General features: G+C 44.9%; 1 protein-coding gene across 1 annotated transcript in view; it reads right to left on the reverse strand.

The window, feature by feature from the left end:
* Positions 3,400-19,651, reverse strand: part of E2F7 (E2F transcription factor 7) — a 35,695-nt gene continuing 19,443 nt past the window's right edge. Inside the window, exons 8-13 of the mRNA XM_018047590.1 lie at positions 12,675-12,860; positions 12,158-12,230; positions 9,500-10,007; positions 7,452-7,707; positions 5,455-5,876; positions 3,400-4,961 (exon numbers count right to left, since the gene is read on the reverse strand). Of these exons, the coding sequence (XP_017903079.1) occupies positions 4,791-4,961; positions 5,455-5,876; positions 7,452-7,707; positions 9,500-10,007; positions 12,158-12,230; positions 12,675-12,860 (1,616 nt within the window). The 3' untranslated portion in view covers positions 3,400-4,790. The remainder of the gene's footprint in view (positions 4,962-5,454; positions 5,877-7,451; positions 7,708-9,499; positions 10,008-12,157; positions 12,231-12,674; positions 12,861-19,651) is intronic.

Raw genomic sequence — 19,651 nt, forward strand, 5'->3', positions numbered from 1 at the left:
CTGTGTGGGCTTGAAGCTACAATGGGGAGGGAGAGGCCACGTGAGTTGCGTTGGGCCTTCTCTCCGAGAATCAGGCACTGGATGTGGGCTAGTGGCAGATTGGCAGACAGACTGTTCTAAGTCCTGCCCAGCAGGCTCTGTGGAGTAGATGCTGGAAAACCAAAGACTGAAAGAGAAGAGCAGCTGGAGGAAGGCAGTTTCTTCCGGCATGTGTTCCCAAGCAGAGGCTTCTGAGCAGTTGTCCACGTAAAACAGCTCTGACATGTACCAGGCCCACCATGAGAGGCCTGACCACCTCTGCTTAACTGCCACCTTCACCAGGGTGTTTATTGTCAGGTCTGATGTTGAAGCTGAAACTCCAATACTTTGGCCACCTGATGCGAAGAGCTGACTCATTGGAAAAGACCCTGATGCTGGGAAAGATTGAGGGCAGGAGGAGGAGGGGACAACAGAGGATGAGATGGCTGGATGGTATCACCGACCTGATGGACATGGGTCTGGGTGAACTCCGGGAGTTGGTGATGGACAGGGAGGCCTGGCGTGCTGCGGTTCATGGGGCCGCAAAGTGTTGGACACAACTGAGCGACTGAACTGATACTGATCACCTCTCGCACCACCCCTGCTTTGATCTTCCTGGGCATAGATATCTAGGCCAGCTCACTGGAAAAGGAGAGAAACCCAGCAGAGAAGAGACAAAGGATTGTCACTGGTGACCAGGCTACAGAGAGCCCAGGCAGCAGAAATTTTAAATGCTGATTCTGCATCATGAACCCAGAATGTCTTAACTTAAAATTATGGAACGTCTACTATTTACAGTAACAGGGAGGCCTCAGCACCTGACTTTACCTTCATACAAGGGTATGTGTGTTACCCTCACTGACCAGGCTTAAAGGGACACTGGCAGACAAAATCAACTTGCTTCCACGATTATCCCATGAGTTCTGCTTGTTCAATATACCCTTTACAGTTAGACAACAAGGATGGACACATGCAAGAAGATACTGGTGGATGCCTGCAATACTCTGTTATAACATAACATGCTGCTAAATAGATGCTAGTAAAATCCCAATGGGCTTCCCAGGTGGCTCAGTGGTAAAGAATCTGCCTGCCAATACAGGACACACAGGCTTGATCCATGGGTTGGGAAGATCCCCTGGAGTAGGAAATGGCAACCCACTTTATTCTTGCCTGAAGAGTTATGAGGACTGAGGAGCCTGGCGGGCTACGGTCCATGCGTTCCCAAAGTGTTGGACATGACTGAAGCGGCTGAGACTCACGCAAAATCCTAATCCTGATTGTGTGTAGAAGCAGACCTGTCCTGGGTTATTTCAGATGCCTCTGTAAGATGAAGGCTAAAGACCGGCACAAGTGACTTGTTGGAAGGAAGAGGTCTCAGGCACAAGCTGAATCTACCTGAAAGCTTGGAAGGGATAAGCCCTGTTGTGGCAGGTCCTGTGGTCCCTCTGTTCACCGTTTTATGGGCTTCTTCAGAGCCCTAAGGGCTGGGTTTGAGGTTGGGGTTTCTAAGCTGTTTTCCTCAGCAGAGGAGACCGACAGCAATGGAATCTCCAGTTGGCTCTGGAGATATGAGCTAAGGAAAGTCAGAGTAAATCTCTTGGAGGTTCATTTAAAAGTGATGGTTAACCATGGAATCTGGCTTTGAACAATGGGTGAGCATTTGCTAGACTAAGAACCATTTAACCTTAGAGAGATCATGAGAAGCCAGGGAGGTGATCTTACTGGTGATTCTTATATTGGTTAAGCTTCACATCATCTGGAAACTTCAAACCCACAGTGATTCTACCTCGGGTAGAAATGAAAACCTCAACAGTAGAGTCCCTCAAACCTGCCCAAGCTCCCACATGATTCTGCTACTGTTAAGTTTTGGCATTTGGAAACCACCAGAAGGGCTAAGGAAAAAGAAGTGACTTGGCTTTATGAAGGTCTTGTTGGCTATTTTGTAACAGTGAATGGTTTTACCATGAAATCAGTATCTACAGAAAGCTCACTGACAAATACAACCAATACCTCTTGGTAAAGTGAATTAATTTTTATTGATATTTTATAAAGCTTAATACTTTGCTAAAAGAAAACACTAAAAGAAAAAATTATATAGATAATATAGCTATTAGAAGAAAGAGCAGAGCTACGCAATCCCAAAAAAGCAGTAAGCGGCAATAAAATAGCTACACACAACTAGCAGTGCAATGAAATGAAGCAGAAAGCAGCTTTACACTGGGAAAAACGTTATTTAAATACAGAAATAGCACCTTACAAAAAGGAATTGAGAAATGTAAACTTGGTAGGTAGATTCAAGTATAAAAGTTATACCCCCAACTCTCGTACCAGAATGAAAGGGTTTCACAAACCCTGGACAGTGTAGGGCACACACACCTCCCTCAGTGCTGACTCAAAGCTGCATTTCCTTAGCAGGACCACGGACGATCGTGTGTTTTTTCTTTGACGAAATTATACAATGATAGACTCGAGATTGCCACCATGGCTTCTTCACCACCCCTAACATCCAGGTCTAGCTCAGCTGCTCCACTACCATCAGCTGCGCCGTAACAAACAGATTCATACTCTGAGAGAATGATCACTACATTATCATTCCCACACATCACGGAGCTGCATGAAGAAGTGGGTACTGAATACAAAAGGAAACTGCTCTTGGTTTTTCTATCGCTAAGTATGGTCACAGACTCATAATCTCATTTATGGGTTTGTCTGTTAACACTCCTCAAGAACCGTAAATCTTCTGAGGTTTATATGGTCATACCAAGAACAGAATTAAAAAAAGGATTAAGAAGTTAAAGTGGCAGGCATCCAAGAACAGTGGGGAAAATCAGTCTGTATTTTCATCTAAATGTAACTCTCTCTAGTGAAAATGTTTTGTGGACGATGTGAAGCATGAAAATGTATGTATCCTGTGTGGATTGACATGGCGTGTGTCTTGCAATCTACTTGAAAGAGGCATATTTTTGTTTCGATAGGAAATCCATCATGTTTCTTCAGGGTAATCATTACCATACAATTAGAAGAAGATGAGAACCGGACTTTTTATCTGTTCAACTCTAGAGAAGACTGTGAAAAGGGGGGGAAAAAAACCATCTTGTAAACTTTAAAAGTTTAGTGTTGATAAAAATTTTATATAATAGCAAAGTTATTTAACCTGGCTACCTACCTCAAGTTTTCAACAATCTCGTGGGGGTGATAAGGCTAATACCATCCTGTAGTTAATATAAAGCTACTTTATCAGACTCCCAGAGTCTCTTAAATTAATATTTTTATTCTTTCATATAACATTTTGGGTCCAAAAATAAAAATAAAATCCTACACCAAGATTCCAAATTTTAAAAAGTTTAAAGAAGGAGAAAGGAATAAAGGAGGAGGGGAAGAAGGAGAGGAGGGGAAAATGAAGGGGGAGAGGGAGGCAGGGTTGTGGGGGAAGGAGGAAGCCATCTGTTCTGAAGAGACCACAAGGTAAAGATCAACACATCTAGGCAGCAAAGATCTAGCTTGGCTACTTAATGAAACCCTCAAGGAACACAGTTTAACAAAGGGATACTGATAAGTCTCTAGAATTGCATTTATGCTAGAACAACGATCCCCTGCACTCTCTGTTCTCATTTTGCAGAACTTCTATGAAAAAATCACTCTGGTTTGAATACTTTGGGATTCTAAACATAATGTGTCTGTTTTCCCTCTTACTCTTCCCAACATGAAGAAACAAGTAAAAAAAAAAAAAAAAAAGCATCATCTATTGTCCTATATCAATCTTTACATTGTCATTCTCCAGAATTCTACTAAAACATCCCAACTCGGTCTCAATTTTCTGTAGAATTGCTTTCTACCATCCTGATTTATTCAATAAAAAGCAACTGCTAGAAGACATCCCATACCTGATACTCTACAGTTAACATTTAAATAAAAAACCACCAGGGCACGTAGTGAAGGAAAATGAACATGGTAGGTTTGTTTTGTTTTTGTTTTTGAACAAATGATCACTAAAACCTCACTGTCCACACAGTTATTGAGCAGCAGCTATCTGGCTGCTAGAGTTCATCGTAATTCTCACGCCCAGGTTGGGTTAGCACAGTTCATTATAGCAACGTGTGTCATTCACAGTTATTTTGGTCTTGACATTCCGTCATGTAGATATATTCATCCACATTATTACTAGGTTGTAAAGTAAGTGCAGGGCAAATTATAGGGAAAAAGGACAAACATTCAAGTCGTCATACCCTGAAAAATATGTGTTTTGCTGTCGATGTAAACTTTTTTGCACGAAATCCCACTTCATGAACAAAATAAATAATACCATAGGATTCACAACTGAAGCTGGCTTCCTGATGAAGCCGAAGGAAGCAGTAGCTTTTTTAAACTGCAGAAAGGAAGTTTCTCTCACCACAGATCTACTCGGGGTGAGTGCTAATACACATCAAGAACATTCACCCCACTTAAGTGCTAGACGCGCCCCTCCCCTTTAGAAAAACCGCAAGGTTCCAGGAGGCTATTCAGATTTCCTTCCAGCAATCAGATGATTCCTAGATGAAAATGACAGAAGTCAGCTGATGCTTCCACTGTGATACCACGTAGAGTCGGACACTAACTGGTATGAAATGCCCAATTGGGAACAATTACTTGCAGGAATGTAGATGCTTCACGAGGATGGAGAGTTAACATTAGAACCAGGGGATGCAGGGGAGAGGAAGCATGCATGCTGGTTGCGGTTCAGCATTAGAGACAAAGGTGCCTGGATCCTCACTTCTGCTGGGCGAAGCCTCAGGTTAGTCGGCGCCCCCGCTGGGGATTTCCAGTCTCCTCTGTGCTGAGCTGGAGCTTCGTGACTGATTCCTTTCTCTTCTCCTGAGGACAGGGTCCCCGAGGCTGCCAGGCGTCTTGAAAAACATCTCTTGGTGTGTGCACCGGATGCTCTTGGGGGTCACTGGAACTGGAGACTGAAACAGGAAAAAGCCAGATTGACACCTAAAACTATTTTTGCTTTCAAAGTACAGGATCTCCCCCTTCAGTCTCACTACTTAATGAGATGAGCAGATGCCTCCGGGTCTAGAATAGATGTTAGCTAGAATCTGGTGTTGGATCCCCGTCCGAAAGTTGTTTGACTAAGGTCTGACTGTGTTTGTGCTAAGTGGCTTCAGTCGTGTCTGACTCTTTGTAACCACATGGACTGTAGCCTGGCAGGCTCCCCCGTCCATGGAATTTCCCAGGCAAGAATACTGGAGCAGGTTGCCATTTCTTCCTCCAGGGGATCTTCCCCACCCAGGGACTGAACCTGCGTCTCTCACAACTCCTGCACTGGCGCCACCTGGGAAGCCTGACGCGATGCAGGCAAACCCCATCGCGCCTTGACCCCATGGTCAAGGACCCCATCGCGCATGGACCCCATCGTGCTGTCCATGTGCCAGGCTAACGTGGACCCTTAGGACTCACCTGCTGTAGTTTGACCGTGGAGGCTGGGTGACCTCTATAAGCGGGGGATCCAGGCTGGACGCTGCCATGGGACCTTGACATCACCGGACTCAGGTGAAGTGAGCATGGACCCTGAAGCTGAGGGTCCGTGGAGGGGAGTGTGGACGACTTTGGATTAACCAGGGCGGCAGGGCCGATGAGAAGATGAGGTGTTGATCCGAGGCTAGTCAAGCCAAAATTCACAGGTCCCGCGTTCGGGAGAGGGCTGGGAGCAGAGGACACCGGCCCGGGCATCGTGGGGGAGTACAGAACAGGAAAAGCACCGAGAGGTGGCGAGGGCAAGACCATGCACGGAACGCTGAGTGGGGGCAGCGGACCCACAGGCAGCCCCACAGCATGGGGGCTCTGACTGCCAGACAGGAGCACACTGAAACCATTTAATCCTGCAACACAAGCAGAGCAAGGGGAAGTCAGCGCAAAGCGGAGATGCCATCCAGGCGCCCACGCTCAGGGCCTTTCAAAGTGGGAGCCCGCAGTAAATTACCCACCTGCAGACCAGGCCACCCGCTCTGTGCGCTTCCAGCAGCCCCTCACTTCCTTGCCGCAACGGCCACCTCCCCGTTTCCACCTGTACTCGTGTGAAAATTTGGTGGATGCCCACGTCTCCCAAGAGAGTTTATTAGCATGAGCTCCACTGAACCCAAACTGAGGAGAAAAGTGAACATGGATGGGAAAAACAGTTTCTTTCTTTTGATCAACTTCTAACTGAAATTTATATTTCCCTCAATTAAGATCACAGGCAACAAATCACAACTGCACGAGCAGTACCTTGACACTGTCGGTAGTGAAAAGCACAGGTGTGTTCATATACTCTTACCTTGATGGTGGATTTCTTGGGTCTAAAGCTCCCCACAAGTTATGAGAGGCTTGGCAGATCTTACTACTATAATTTAAAATAATTCTCCTGGCTGGATTTCGATGTAATTTGCGTCCTTTGTAATCCTATGTATTTAATTTTCTGCATTTGTAAACAACCTAAGGAGGAGTCCACAGGCATCACCATAGTGTCCAAGGACCCACGGCCCAGAAAAAGCTACTGATCCCTTTGCTGGGCTGACATTTTCATTCTGAAGAAGCTGGGTCTGTTTTTTGTGTATTAACGTATCAGTAACACTATCATGCTTAGGTGACGCTCTCACAAAATACTGGCTAAAAGAATAAAGAATGTGTTCTAGATCAATGAATAGTAATAGATACCCACCTAACCTGTGACAGGAACAAGAAACTGAAGAAAATAACTTTAAGTCTCTTTGTATCAAGAGCAGCTTCATGTACACAGTGCATATTTTAAAAAATTAGGTAGCTGTTATAGTTCAGCTTTATTTCAAGAGAGCATTTACTGAGTCCTCTAAGTGTCAGGCACTATTATTCTAAGTGCTCCACATGTATTAGCTTATTAAACTTAATCTTGTTTTCATAGCACCCCCAAGAAGCAGGTGCTCTTATTATTGCTGTTTTACCAATTCAGGAGGGTGAGATACTTAAGTCCACGCAGATCAGAAGTGGTTTTAATGTCCAGCCCCCTCACTCCAGTCCTGGCACTCAACCACAAGGACATATCAGCACTTGGGGATATTTAAGTGGTCAGCGTGTGAGCCGCACGTGGTGGCCAAGAGGTTCATATAGTGAAACTGAACCAATGCCAGACTCAGCTGACTTATAAAAACAGAAATGTCATTTGAATATTTGTGCTTTCTTTTTTTTTTTCACCAAGGAAAATTGAATGCATTAAAAACAAATTACCTGCCCCAATTACTTTCTCATTATCTGTGAGGTTGGGGAAAGTGAAAGCAGGCTGCCTCTTCATTTCACTGATGGAGAAAGCCAGGGGCTGGATTGAAATGACTCAGAAACAGTTCCTCAAGACATCAGTGTGGTTACAAGATGTACAGAAAAATGCAAACATGCACTGTATAATCTGAGCACCGCAAAGGACTCGAAGGCGTGGTACCTCTTACCTGCTGGAGACTGCACATAAACGTATTGCAGCGGAGACGGCTCTTTGGTGCTCTCGTTTTCCTTCGAAGGCTTTTCTATCTCTGTATTTCTAGAAGGATTTCCCCACTCAGAAGAGACGAAGCCGTTTGTGGTAGCCTTTCCCGAAACTGCTTTTGCTGCAGAAAGTTGCCCGTTCATGTGAGTGTCTTCATGGGGTGCAGATCCCCTGTTTTTTGAGGTCTTGGGAGAGGCGATGTCTGTGGAGTCTGAAGGTTTCTAAGCACAACCCAACCAGGAACAGAAAAGCAAATCAAATTCCCAGCAGTGAATCATAACAACAGTTTTCTCCAAATAGCTAACCCATAAAATGAAAAGGTCAGGCACCACTGTGTGCCACCCTGATTTGTGTATGTCTGTCATTTCTGTCCTAATTAGAGGAATCTGGAGGCTTAAGATTTCTTAAGCATAGAAATGATGGAGATTTTAATAATGGGTAAGTGAGCATGGTGTTTAGAAGGCGAAATAAATTACTGAGTTGGAATACACAAAGGGTGTTGATGCTGTAGGCTTTTAGGGGCTGGATAAGAATTGCAAAGTCGTCCTGTTTATCTGAGACATACATATATAGACATACCAGTCAGTCTTTCCCTGCTAATTCTGCAGCCACAGGCTATATACAAAGCTAGAAAAATTCATTCTGGCAAGAGGAACGCTTGGAGGGGGAAGGGTCTTAATTAAGGGACTGATGTCCATGAAGCGTGCTTCGCGGGCCCCCTACAAATGGCTGCGATGACAGAGCTTCTGCTCTCTGAGAGTTTTACTGGTCATATCGCATTAGCCTCCAAAAGGCCACTAAGCAGGGGATGCAGACAGCTCAGAGGTTTGTTCTTTTATTCTAGAAAGATGGGCACTGACGCAAACATGGAGCCAGTGGCACCCCATTCCTGACCTGGACCTCAGGGGCGCCCTGGAGTAGGTGATTATTTCACTGACATGTTAAAAAAAAATAAGGCAAAACAGACCGGAAAGGATATACAAATGTGGTAACAGTGAATGCTTGTTTTTTTTTTTTCTTTCTTTATACTTTTTAGCATTTTATGCTAAGTGTGATTTTTCTAAAAATTACTTTTATTACAGGATTACTTTATGGCCAGGGCTTCCCTGATAGCTCAGTTGGTAAAGAATCCACCCGCAATGCAGGAGACCCTGGTTCGATTTCTGAGTCGGGAAGATTCGCTGGAGAAAGGATAGGCTACCTACTCCAGTATTCCTGGATTTCCCTTGCGGCCCAGCTGGTAAAGAATCCACCTGCAATGCGGGAGACTATTTCTGGGGGCTCCAAAATCACTGCAGGTGACTGCAGCCATGAAATTAAAAGATGCTTGCTCTTTGGATAAAAAGCTATGACCAACCTAGATAGTATATTCAACAGCAGAGACATTACTTTGCTGACAAAGGTCCATCTAGTCAAGGCTATGGTTTTTCCAGTGGTCATGTATGGATGTGAGAGTTGGACTATAAAGAAAGCTGAGCACCAAAGAATTGATGCTTTTGAACTGTGGTGTTGGAGAAGACTCTTGAGAGTCCCTTGGACTGCAGGGAGATCAAACCAGTCCATCCTAAAGGAGATCAGTCCTGAATATACATTGGAAGGACTGATGCTGAAGCTGAAACTCCAATACCTTGCCCACCTAATGAGAAGAACTGACGCATTTGAAAAGACCCTGCTGCTGGGAAAGATTGAAAGCAGGAGAAGGGAGCAACAAAGGATGAGATGGTTGGATGGCATCACCAACTCGATGGACATGAACAAGCTCTGGGAGCTGGTGATGGGCAGGGAAGCCTGGGGTGCTGCAGTTCATGTCGTCACAAAGAGTTGGACACGACCAAGCAACTGAACTGAACTTTATGGCCAGGTTACTTGGAAGAGGCAGGCCTGGGCTTAGTTATTAAACTGACACAGGCACCACCTCCTATTCCAGACTCAGTAGCTTGCGACTATCTGTGCATCTCAGTTAGGAAAAAACCGGGTCAATGGGCTGTCAGTCCGCGTCTGCCGCCCACTCACCTTGGGCATGACAAGGGAGAGGGGACCGTCCTCGTGGTCCCTGCTTTGTCTCTTGGTGGCTGGCTCCTCCTCCTCCACCTGCGGCTTCCTCTCCTTGCTCAGGCGCTTCTGACCTGAGGGCATGGGGGGCTGCTCTGCTGCGGTGACCTCAGAGCCTCCGCCGCCGCCTCCTGATCCCGAGCCTGACCCCAGAGACGGTCCCTCCTGCAGGCCCCCGCACAGCATGAACAGAGGGGCGGGCGGCACGTACAGCAGGGGCCGGGCAGCCGCCAGGGCCGGCGGCTGGTGCTCCGCGTCCGGCGCCGCGGAGGCCAGGGAGACGCCTCCTTGGCCGTTCAGACCATTCTGGGCGGGCAAGGCCTTCAAGTCTGTTTGGGCCGCAGAGAGGACTTGGTGGGACAAGGGGCTAACACGGTATTCTGAGTCAACGGACGGGCTGGGGAGAGGAGCTGCAGGGTCCAGGCTGCTCGACAGAGGCATCGCGTTCTGACTGGCAAAAGCTGCCACCCTGTAATGAAAGGAACAGAGCGGGGCCATGCAGTCGCCACAGTCTACTGACCTCCAGCCCTGCTTTCCTAGAGAGATGAGCCAAAGCAGGACTGAGGGAACACTGCTCACTCCTGCTACTTAAAAAATTCTTTTAATCAATTTGGCTGCATTGGATCTTAGTTGCGGTCTCTCCAGGCTGTGGTTTGCAGGTTTAGTTGCTCCCCGACATGTGAGATCTTAGTGGGATCTTACTTGCCCGACTAGGGATTGAACCCTCGTCCTCTGCAATGCAAGGCAGACTCTCAACCACTAGACCACCAGGGAAGTCCCCCGCTCCCGCTCTTAAAGTGGGCTCCCTGAGATCATGAGCTAACCCCAGAAGCAGACGACCACGTATTATAACCTGGATGGATGCTTTGCAACGGGACAGAGGCTTTCAGAGGCTCCCCTCCGCCTCTCCCACAGCCAGTAGTCATTAGCTGCCCAGCAAGTACCCTTTCCCAGGCACACAGATGCTATAATGACCAGCACAGTATGGTAATAATTTTACATCATTCTTTAACACAAGCTACTCAGCCCCCTCCCCCACCACGAGGGAGGAATACAGAAGCCCACAGGCTCATCCAACTACGGAAGGCCACCCATTGGGGTCTGCACACGGAATTCCTGAGAGATGTCGGGCAGATAACAGAGACAGGCCAGAGGCTGATTTAAAGGGCACATCTTGTTTATCTGACGTTCACTGTGACATAAATGAAGGAAGCAGCGAGTGGGGAAGTAAATGTATTACAAAATTATTCTCTGTCGTTCTCATCCCATTCCACTCTCTATTACTACAGGATTTTCAAGCAGCACACATTCAAATTGGGCTTCCTGGCGAGCTCAGCTGCTAAAGAATCTGCCTGCAATGCAGGAGACCCCATTCGATTCCTGGGTCCGCAAGCTCCCCTGGAGAAGGGAGAGCCTACCCACTCCAGTATTCTTGGGCTTCCCTGGTGGCTCAGACTGTAAAGAATCTGCAATTCAGGAGACATGGGTTCGATCCCTGGGTTGGGAAGATCTCCTGGAGGAGGGCATGGCAACCCACTCTAGTATTCTTGCCTGGAGAATCCCCATGGGCGGAGGAGTCTGGCGGGCTGCAGTCCATGGGGTCACAAAGAGTCAGATATGACTGAATGAGTAAGCACAGCACAGCACACGTTCAAATTAAGCTGTGCTGACTCACGGTCTTACACCGGTTTGCATTTCTTTCCATCGCCAGCTGACCCGGCTTGGACCAGCACCACCGCAGAGCGGACAGACTGGGAATGCTCTGTTCCGTGGCGTCCTAGTCCGTGGCGTCCTAGTCGGCAGTCCTCTAATTCCAGCCCTACCTGCTCAAAGCAGCCTGAACGGTCTCCAGTGAATCTACAGGAACCCTTTACTGTCCATTTGATAAACCTAAACTCTACGACTTGGCTTTCAAAGCCTTCTGCCAATGGGACCTACTCAACCTCCAACACCCCAAGCTCTTCCTCTGTCTTACTTGGACGAATCACTATGGCTTACTTCCCATCCACTCCCTGACTCTGCTCCACAGTCTTTTTCCTGCCTTGTCTGTCATTATAAACCTCTTCTGTTCTCTCTTCAGCATTTCCTCTGTTTCCTCTGATAATATGTGATTTCCTTCAAAATCAGACCCCAAATCTGATTCAGATAGGGTAGTTTCTTTCACTTATTAACTTTGTGACTTTGGGCGAGTTACTTAACCTCTCAGGATTTCAGTTGCCTCCCTGTAAATTAGGACAACAGCACCAAGCTCAAAAGGTGGTTGTTATAACTAGATGAGATAACACACGTAAAACTTTAAGAATAGTACCTGGTAGTTCATAAATGCCGTCAGGATAATGACAAAGTGATTCATGGGACTGTGATATGTCATTTCTCTGTCACGTTAGTAGTGGTTTGTCTTTTTATTTTCCCTTGTAAGCTTTCACAAAAATTTTTCATAAAAATTTTCAATTTTGGGTCCCAGATGCCAAATCCTGCACAGCATTGGGCACAAGGGGGAAACTCACAAAATTCTTACTAAACAAATGGCTGATTTTTGAGCAGGACTGCTAAACTTCACCCTTTGATGGGTGGTATTTCAATTCAGTCACAGTTAAAACTAGGACAGAAACTACTTACTCTGAGTTGTCTTCCATTTTCTGTCTGGAGACAGCTGCCAGACTTCCAATTTCCAAGGAGTAGATTCCTGATCCTAAAAAGGAAGACAAAGTTCTAACAAATACAGCAAGGGGCTTATAACAGCAGTTCTGTACAGCAGGATTCATTATTCACAGCTCAAGGATTATAAGACTATCTCAAATCCATCCTGGTTTTGACTGAGAGAGAGACATGTCCAGAAGCTAGCTCTAAGTGGTGAACGTGGGTCTCATTAAAAATTAGTCAGAAAACAAAACAAAGCAAGTATTGCTTTATAAATCTGATGAATTGCTGAGATGCATCAAGCAGGTCATATGGCAAACCAAGTAATCTTCAAGGCCAACGAGAATCAATTTCAGGCCGAAGGCCATGTTTATACCCTGTGAAGTCACCATCTCATGCAGAGCCTACAGTCAGCTCACTTTAAAACGTCAGTGTACAGGTGGGGCTACCATTACATGGTGACTGACAAGACTGTGGGTTAAGTAGAGGCAGATACCTTGTTTTTGTCTGTAAGGGCTGCTGGGTTCTGAGTTCACTTTCCTCTGTATCTTCTCGGAAGCCTGCTCTGAGTTAAAAGAGCTGTGTCGAGCAAGCTTCTGTTTTGCACAGAACTGAACGTGGCCATATATTTCTTTTTTCAATTCTGGTAGGACAGGTGTAGAAACATCCACGAGATCGTCATCTAAATAAATAAGAGAACTGGTAGTGTTGTTATACAGCCACAATTCAGGGTAATTGCAGCCTTTTTAAGATATGGCTTTGGGAACCTCTCATTGTAATGGAGCTACCTATAAATTAAAAATGAAGACAAAGGAATTTCATGAGCCTTGTCTCAAACCCCAATTTCTTTCAGTGTATAATCTTTTTAAAAAGTTAGTAAATTTAAAGACTGAATCCATATATATTCTAAAATTATCTAAACTGTAACAAAAGTAGATCAGGATGTTCCATAACCCAAATTAGAATGGACCTGACATTTCAAATGCTTTCTTTGGGCAGAGATATCAAAGGAAAACCCAATCGTACTCAGCCCAACATGAATAATTAGAGATTTTAACATTAATTGAGATCAGCCTCTTATGCCACAGTCCCAGGGCAATGGGTATAAGAATCTCTATTTCCTATTATTATGCTTTATTATTTCTTTCCTAAGCAGCAGGAAGCTCAGTTACTAAGTGACCAAAGGCATAAGGTCAGCAGACACCGCATGGTTGAAATGCTGCAGAGCAGTGAGGGTGTTAGAAGACGGGGCCTTGAGGCCAATTTTATGCTTAAATAAGCCTCTGTGAAATCAGGACAGAAATCTCTATATAGAACCAGGTCTATGTTCTATAAAGAAACACTTACCATTGTTCAGACAGTCATTCCTACCCTGCTCATCTGTGCTATTTTTTTTAAGTTCAAGGGATGCACACTTTAATTATAAGACCAATTTAACAAACTGAAAGGCCCAGCTAGACCTACATTTTCTAAAATACGCAAATATTGAAAAAGAAAACCACCTATGGTTTTGTCTCATAATAAAAACCCAACAAATTCTCTCTTTAGAAAACCAGAAGTTATAGAATCAACTAGAAGAAAGAAGAAAGTGGGTCAAGACAGTATTGTTTACCCTCCTTCCTGAAAGAAATAAAATATTGAACTAAGTATATAAAACAATGGTTCCCAAGATACTGGACACCACGGCATGAAGGATGGTGGTCCACCAGAGACAGGACCTGAGAAGAGGTAAGCTCTGATTAGCCCAGCTTACTGCCTGGATAACATTTCCAGGTCAGGGGGCAGAGAAGGAGCTCTAGGCAGAGCCTGCAAGTCTCCTTAACCTGGGGATGGAGCTGGGAGACCTGGAAAGCCAAGGCAGCTAGCGCTCGTGGGGCAGGATCCTGATGAGCACAGCCACGCAGAAGGAATGCTGGGGCCTGCAGAGGGGCCCCCTGGAGTAGAGCTGTCCTTCAGCAGTCACAGGAGAGCGGTTTCAGGTCCCCACATGGATAGTCGAGCATCTCACCTAAGATGCTCAAGACTCCTATATAAAACGGCATAGACTGAACCCTGTGTGGATACTGGAGTAAGCATCTGTAGGCACTATGCACTAATCACCCCTGGATTACTACAGCACCTAATACGATGCACATGCTGTCTCAGTAGTTGCCAGTGTGCAGCAAATGTTGAGTTTTGATTTCTGGAACTTTCTGTATTTAAAAAAAAAACTTTCGATCCATCATTGGTTGACGCTATAGATGTGGAACCTGCAGAGTCAAAGGGCTGACTGTATTCAGTGGAGTACTCCTGCATGGGCGGGAACTACCCAAGGCCAAGGAAAGAGCCCTCAGAAGGAGTAGCAGGACAGTGTTTGCACTCAGACAGGGCTGAGAATAGCGCCGACTGCCAATAGTCACAGTGCGGAAAAAGTCTCCTACGTCATGGTCTTTGGTTAGAATGCTAAAGAGGGTGTTGTTGCCTCAGTAGTGGGGACAGAGTACTCAAGACTAATTGCTGATAGGGTGGGTTCTGCCTGCTGCTGCTGCTAAGTCGCTTCAGTCGTGTCCAACTCTGTACAACCCCACAGACGGCAGCCCACCAGGCTCCCCCGTCCCTGGGATTCTCCAGGCAAGAACACTGGAGTGGGTTGCCATTTCCTTCTCCAATGCATGAAAGTGAAAAGGGAAAGTGAAGTCGCTTAGTCGTGTCCGACTCTTAGTGACCCCATGGACTGCAGCCTACCAGGCTCCTCTGTCCATGGGATTTTCCAGGCAAGAGAATTGGAATGGGGTGCCATTCTTCCTAACAAAGCTTAAAAGCAAGAGCCGAAAGGATAACTGTTTCCAAGTAGCTTTGCTGTCTCAGAGAACAAAGCTCAAGAACACTTTTAGGAAGACAGAATTATTTAGCATGTAACAATTTATAATTCTCAGTGTACATACAATGGCATACAATTGGGCTTCCCAGGTGGCTCGAGGGTAAAGAACCAACCTGCCAACGCAGGAGACATAAAAGATGCGTGTTCCATCCTGGGGTTGGGAAGGTCCCCTGGAGGAGGGCACGCACTTTTGCCTAGAGAATCCCATGGACAGAGGAGCCCAGCGGGTGCAGTCCACAGGGTTGTGCAGAGTTGGACACGACTGAAGTAACTTAGCACACACACGTGGCATACAGTCAAAAATTACGTGATATACAAAGAAGCAGGGAAATATAACCCACAATGAGCAGAAAAATGAGTTGAAATGGACCTCAAAGTGACATAAATGATAGAATTAGCAGACAAGCACATTAAAATAGATATTATGATTGTATTCCATAAATTCAATAAATTGAACATGTTAAGTGGAGACATCAAAATACAAAGGCCCAGGATTCCCTGGTGGTCCAGTGGCTAAAATTCCACCTTGCAGTGCTAGGGACGCTGGTTAGAGCCCAGTCTGGGAAGATCCCACGTGCCACAGAGCAACTAAGCCTATGTGCCCCGACTCCTGAGCCTGCGCACCCTAGAGCCCACATTCTGTGCACTGCAGTGAAGACCCAGCACAGCCAGAGAATAAAATCTTTAAAAAAATTTATAAAGGTCCAAGTCAAGCTTCTAGCAATTAAAATGACAAATGTTGACGATGGAAAAACACCGTGGGTGAAATGCATGGCAGTTTAGAAAAAAATTCATGCATGCAGAAAAAAAAAAAACTGTGAACTTAAAGAGCAATAACACTATCCAAAGTGACAAAAAAGAGACAAAGAAATGAACAAAACATCAGTGAACTGTAGGACCACTTCAAACCGCCAAACACGAGTATAACTAGAGCTGCCAAAGGACAGAAGGGGAAAGAAGAAATAATGACAAAAAGATTCACCAAACTTGATGAAAAGTTTAAATCCATAGATCCAAGAAGCTCAACAAATCGAAGGAAGAGACACTGAGAAAACTGTAACAACCGACACATAATCAAGTTGTTTAAAACCAGTCATAAAGAAAATATTAAAAGTAACCGAGAAAAAAGACACATTACACGTGGAAGAACAGGATGCTGGGACAGTTCTTGTCAGAAACAATGCAGGCTTGGAGACCGTGGATCCAGTATCTTTAAAGTACCAAAAGGGAAAAAACCCTCCAACCTAGAATCCTTACCCCAGGAAAACAGGTTCCAAAAGCACAGGTGAAATAAAGACGTTCTCAGACATACAACAGCTGGATGATTTCACCACTGGCTGACCTGCACTCTAAGAAATGTTAAAGAAAGCCCGTCAAACGGAAGACCAACGATACCAGATGGTTGGACTGAACACCACAGGGGGAAACACGAGGTGAAACAACAATGATGCCTCTACATGCCTACTGGAACAGCTGAAACTAAGGCTGACCTAGAACTCTCATATGCCACTGGTGGGGATGTGAAATGTTACAGCTACTTTGGAAAACACTTTGGAAGTTTCTCAAAACCTTAAACATCCACCTATCGTGTGATGCACCTACTCTACTCCTAGGCATGAATCGAGAGAAATGAAAGCATATTTGCCTATAAAGACAGGAACATGGACATCATTGCAGCTCTGTCTGCTGTTGTTCGGTCATGTCTGACTCTCTGCCACCCACGAACTGCAGCACGCCAGGCTTCCCTGACCTTGACTGTCTCCTGGGGTTTGCTCAAATTCATGTCCACTGAGTCGCTGATGCCATCCAACCATCTCATCCTCTGTCACCCCTTTCTCCTCCTACCCTCCATCTTTCCCAGCATCAGGGTCTCTTCCGATGAGTCAGCTGTTTGTAATAGCTCTAGATTGAAAATAATTCAAAAGTCCACTATTAAGTGCATGAATAAAGAATAGTATATCCATACAATGAATACGCCTCAGCAATAAAAAGGAATATACCATTGATACATACTACCACACAATTAATCTCAAAATAATTATGCTGAATGAAAGAAGTCTGATAAAAAGAGTATTCGCACTACAGCTGATTTCATTATCTGTGGTAAAGTTCTATAAAGTCACTGTGAACACTGGGTTAGTCAAAACTGAACCATCTCTCCCAAAGGAAATACAGGGTTAGTTTTCTGCAAGTCTCTGGTCAAAACACTTTTATAAACTGATTAGTACATAACCCTGTTTCGTGAGTCTGTTTAAGACACAGTTAGAACATCTTGTTGACCCATTAGCACTGCACTCGGTCAGAACTCACGCCGGAACTAAGTTCCTCCAGGGCGTGCATTTTCTCTGTAAGACACGGCACAGCCTTTGTGCACTTAGAAACACTGGACAGCATTTCAGTATGATACTTGGGGACGATTTTAAACAGCAAGACCACCAACACAAACCACAAAAACGTGAAAACGCGGCACTAAAAAGACCATGAAAAGGATGCTTGTTTACAGCATGAGTCAAAAGAAGCAAGTGTGGGAAGCAACAAGGCTGCCTGGCTCTGACCTCAGCTGGGAGCACATGCGATGGCAGAGGAAATCTTCTGCTACTCCGCAATCTGTGAATGACTCAGAAAATGCTGTGGGTATTGATTCTGGAGTTTCAAATAAATTTTAGTGAGTTCGTAAATTCACAAATACGGAATCTGCCAATAATAAGCACTGACTGTCCATGATTCACTTATTAAACATTTTAGAAGATACAAACACATCTCGAGTGAAGGAAAGCAGACGTTTGGTTGCTGGGAGTGGGGAAAGGGAGGGAGGTATTCAAAGGAACAGAAGGAGGCTTTGGAGGGTGATGGGTTAACTGCCTTGGTTGCAGTGATTATTTCACTGAGGCATACGATGCAGAACTTAACAAATTGTAACTTTAACCACTGTGCTGTTCATTGAATGTCATGATACCGCAATAAAGCTGTTAGAGGGAAGGAAAGGCCCTGATGGCAGGGAAGGAAAAGAGTAAAGAGGTGAACTGCTAACTGAGGAGTGAAGGGGAATGAATTACAGAATCGAAGGTAACTTGATGTGCCACAGTTAATTGTTGGGCCCGTGACAATGGTGCTGTCAGTGACGGAAATAGGAAATACAGAAGGAGGGCCAGGTTTCTGAAGGATAGAGGAAGAAAGTTCCATTTGAGGCTCCTGACCTAGTGCCATGTCCCCTCTCCCACGACACATCACAGCGCTCCCAGGGGCTGACCCACTGGTTATATAAATCCACAAACTCCTTGACTTCTCAACACCAGCTCACTTCTCTGGCTATCTTATTTTCCTCAGTGACACCACCAACTTTGGATCCCTCCTTTCTTTCAATCTCTTTATCTAAAGATCCCTTGTCACTTCTGCCCACTAGTACAGATTTCTTGGCTAACTTTTGAGGCCTTCCAAAATGTGATCCCAAATGATCACACTTTACTTCTCATTATTCCTGTCCTAGGTCCTCCACTTAAGTCAGGATACCTGAGTTCTCTCACACAAGCCAGATATGTTCTTAGGTATCTGTTCCTTCAACTGAAAAAAAAAAAAGCTCTCCATCCCTCCAAAACCTAACAGTCCATCAGAACTTAACCCATATCATCTCTGAATTCCTACAGAGCCAGTACCATCATATACAGTACTTAAGAGTTCTCTGATTTTCAAAGGTATATTAATTATACACCTTCAGTAGCTCATTAACCAACTGAAGTAGATAAAGCTCTGGTCTGGATGCTAGGGTTTAATCAAAGGCGAATAAAAACCGTGTCTGCCTCAAATGTGTACAGCAGGGACAATACCATGATATCATCCCCAGGTATAATGGCAAGATACTAAATTACAGTCATTCCGATGAGACACTTCTTGCTCTGGGTGATTGGGGAAAACTTCATGCAAGAGCTGACATTTGAGCCAGATTGAAGGCTGAGTAGAATATTTTATGTTGAAATGGGGAAGAGAGCTTCACTGGTGAAAACCCAAGGATAAGCCAAAAACAGGAGTAGAAAGTGGCAAAGCTGTACATTTCATACTGGCAGGGACTGTATCATAAATGTCTCTGAGTTTTCCTTGGCATTACTAAAGGCAACCCTCGGAGATATTATGGGTTTGGTTCTAGGCTGCTGCAATAAAATGAGTCACATGAATTTTTTTGTTTTCCAGTGCATATAAAAGCTAGGTTTATGCTATACTGTATTGTGCAGTAGCATCATACCTAAATAATGTACACACCTAAGTTAAAAAATACATCATTGCTAAAAAATACTAAGCATCACCTGATAACACAGTTGCCACAAATGTTCTATTTGTGAAAAATGCATTACCTGCTCAGTGCAATACAGTGAACTTTGCCTGCATAGTTCACATGCAGTAAGGACTTGCTGAATTAATTATACTTGGTTGTAAGTGGCTTCATCTAGTTTCTAAGTGAATAATGTGTTATAAAGTGAGGTAGAGAGTTATATCTTTTATAAGCGTGGGTTAAGTGCAAGAATTTATACTACTAAGACTAAAATTGGAAGGGCAATTTAAAAATAACTTTAATGGCTTTTTTTCCAGGCAGTATAGCTATACATAAGTAGCTGGTGCAG

The sequence above is a fragment of the Capra hircus genome, chromosome 5, assembly GCF_001704415.2.
Source record: "Capra hircus breed San Clemente chromosome 5, ASM170441v1, whole genome shotgun sequence".
In the NCBI taxonomy this organism is placed as follows: Eukaryota; Metazoa; Chordata; class Mammalia; order Artiodactyla; family Bovidae; genus Capra; species Capra hircus.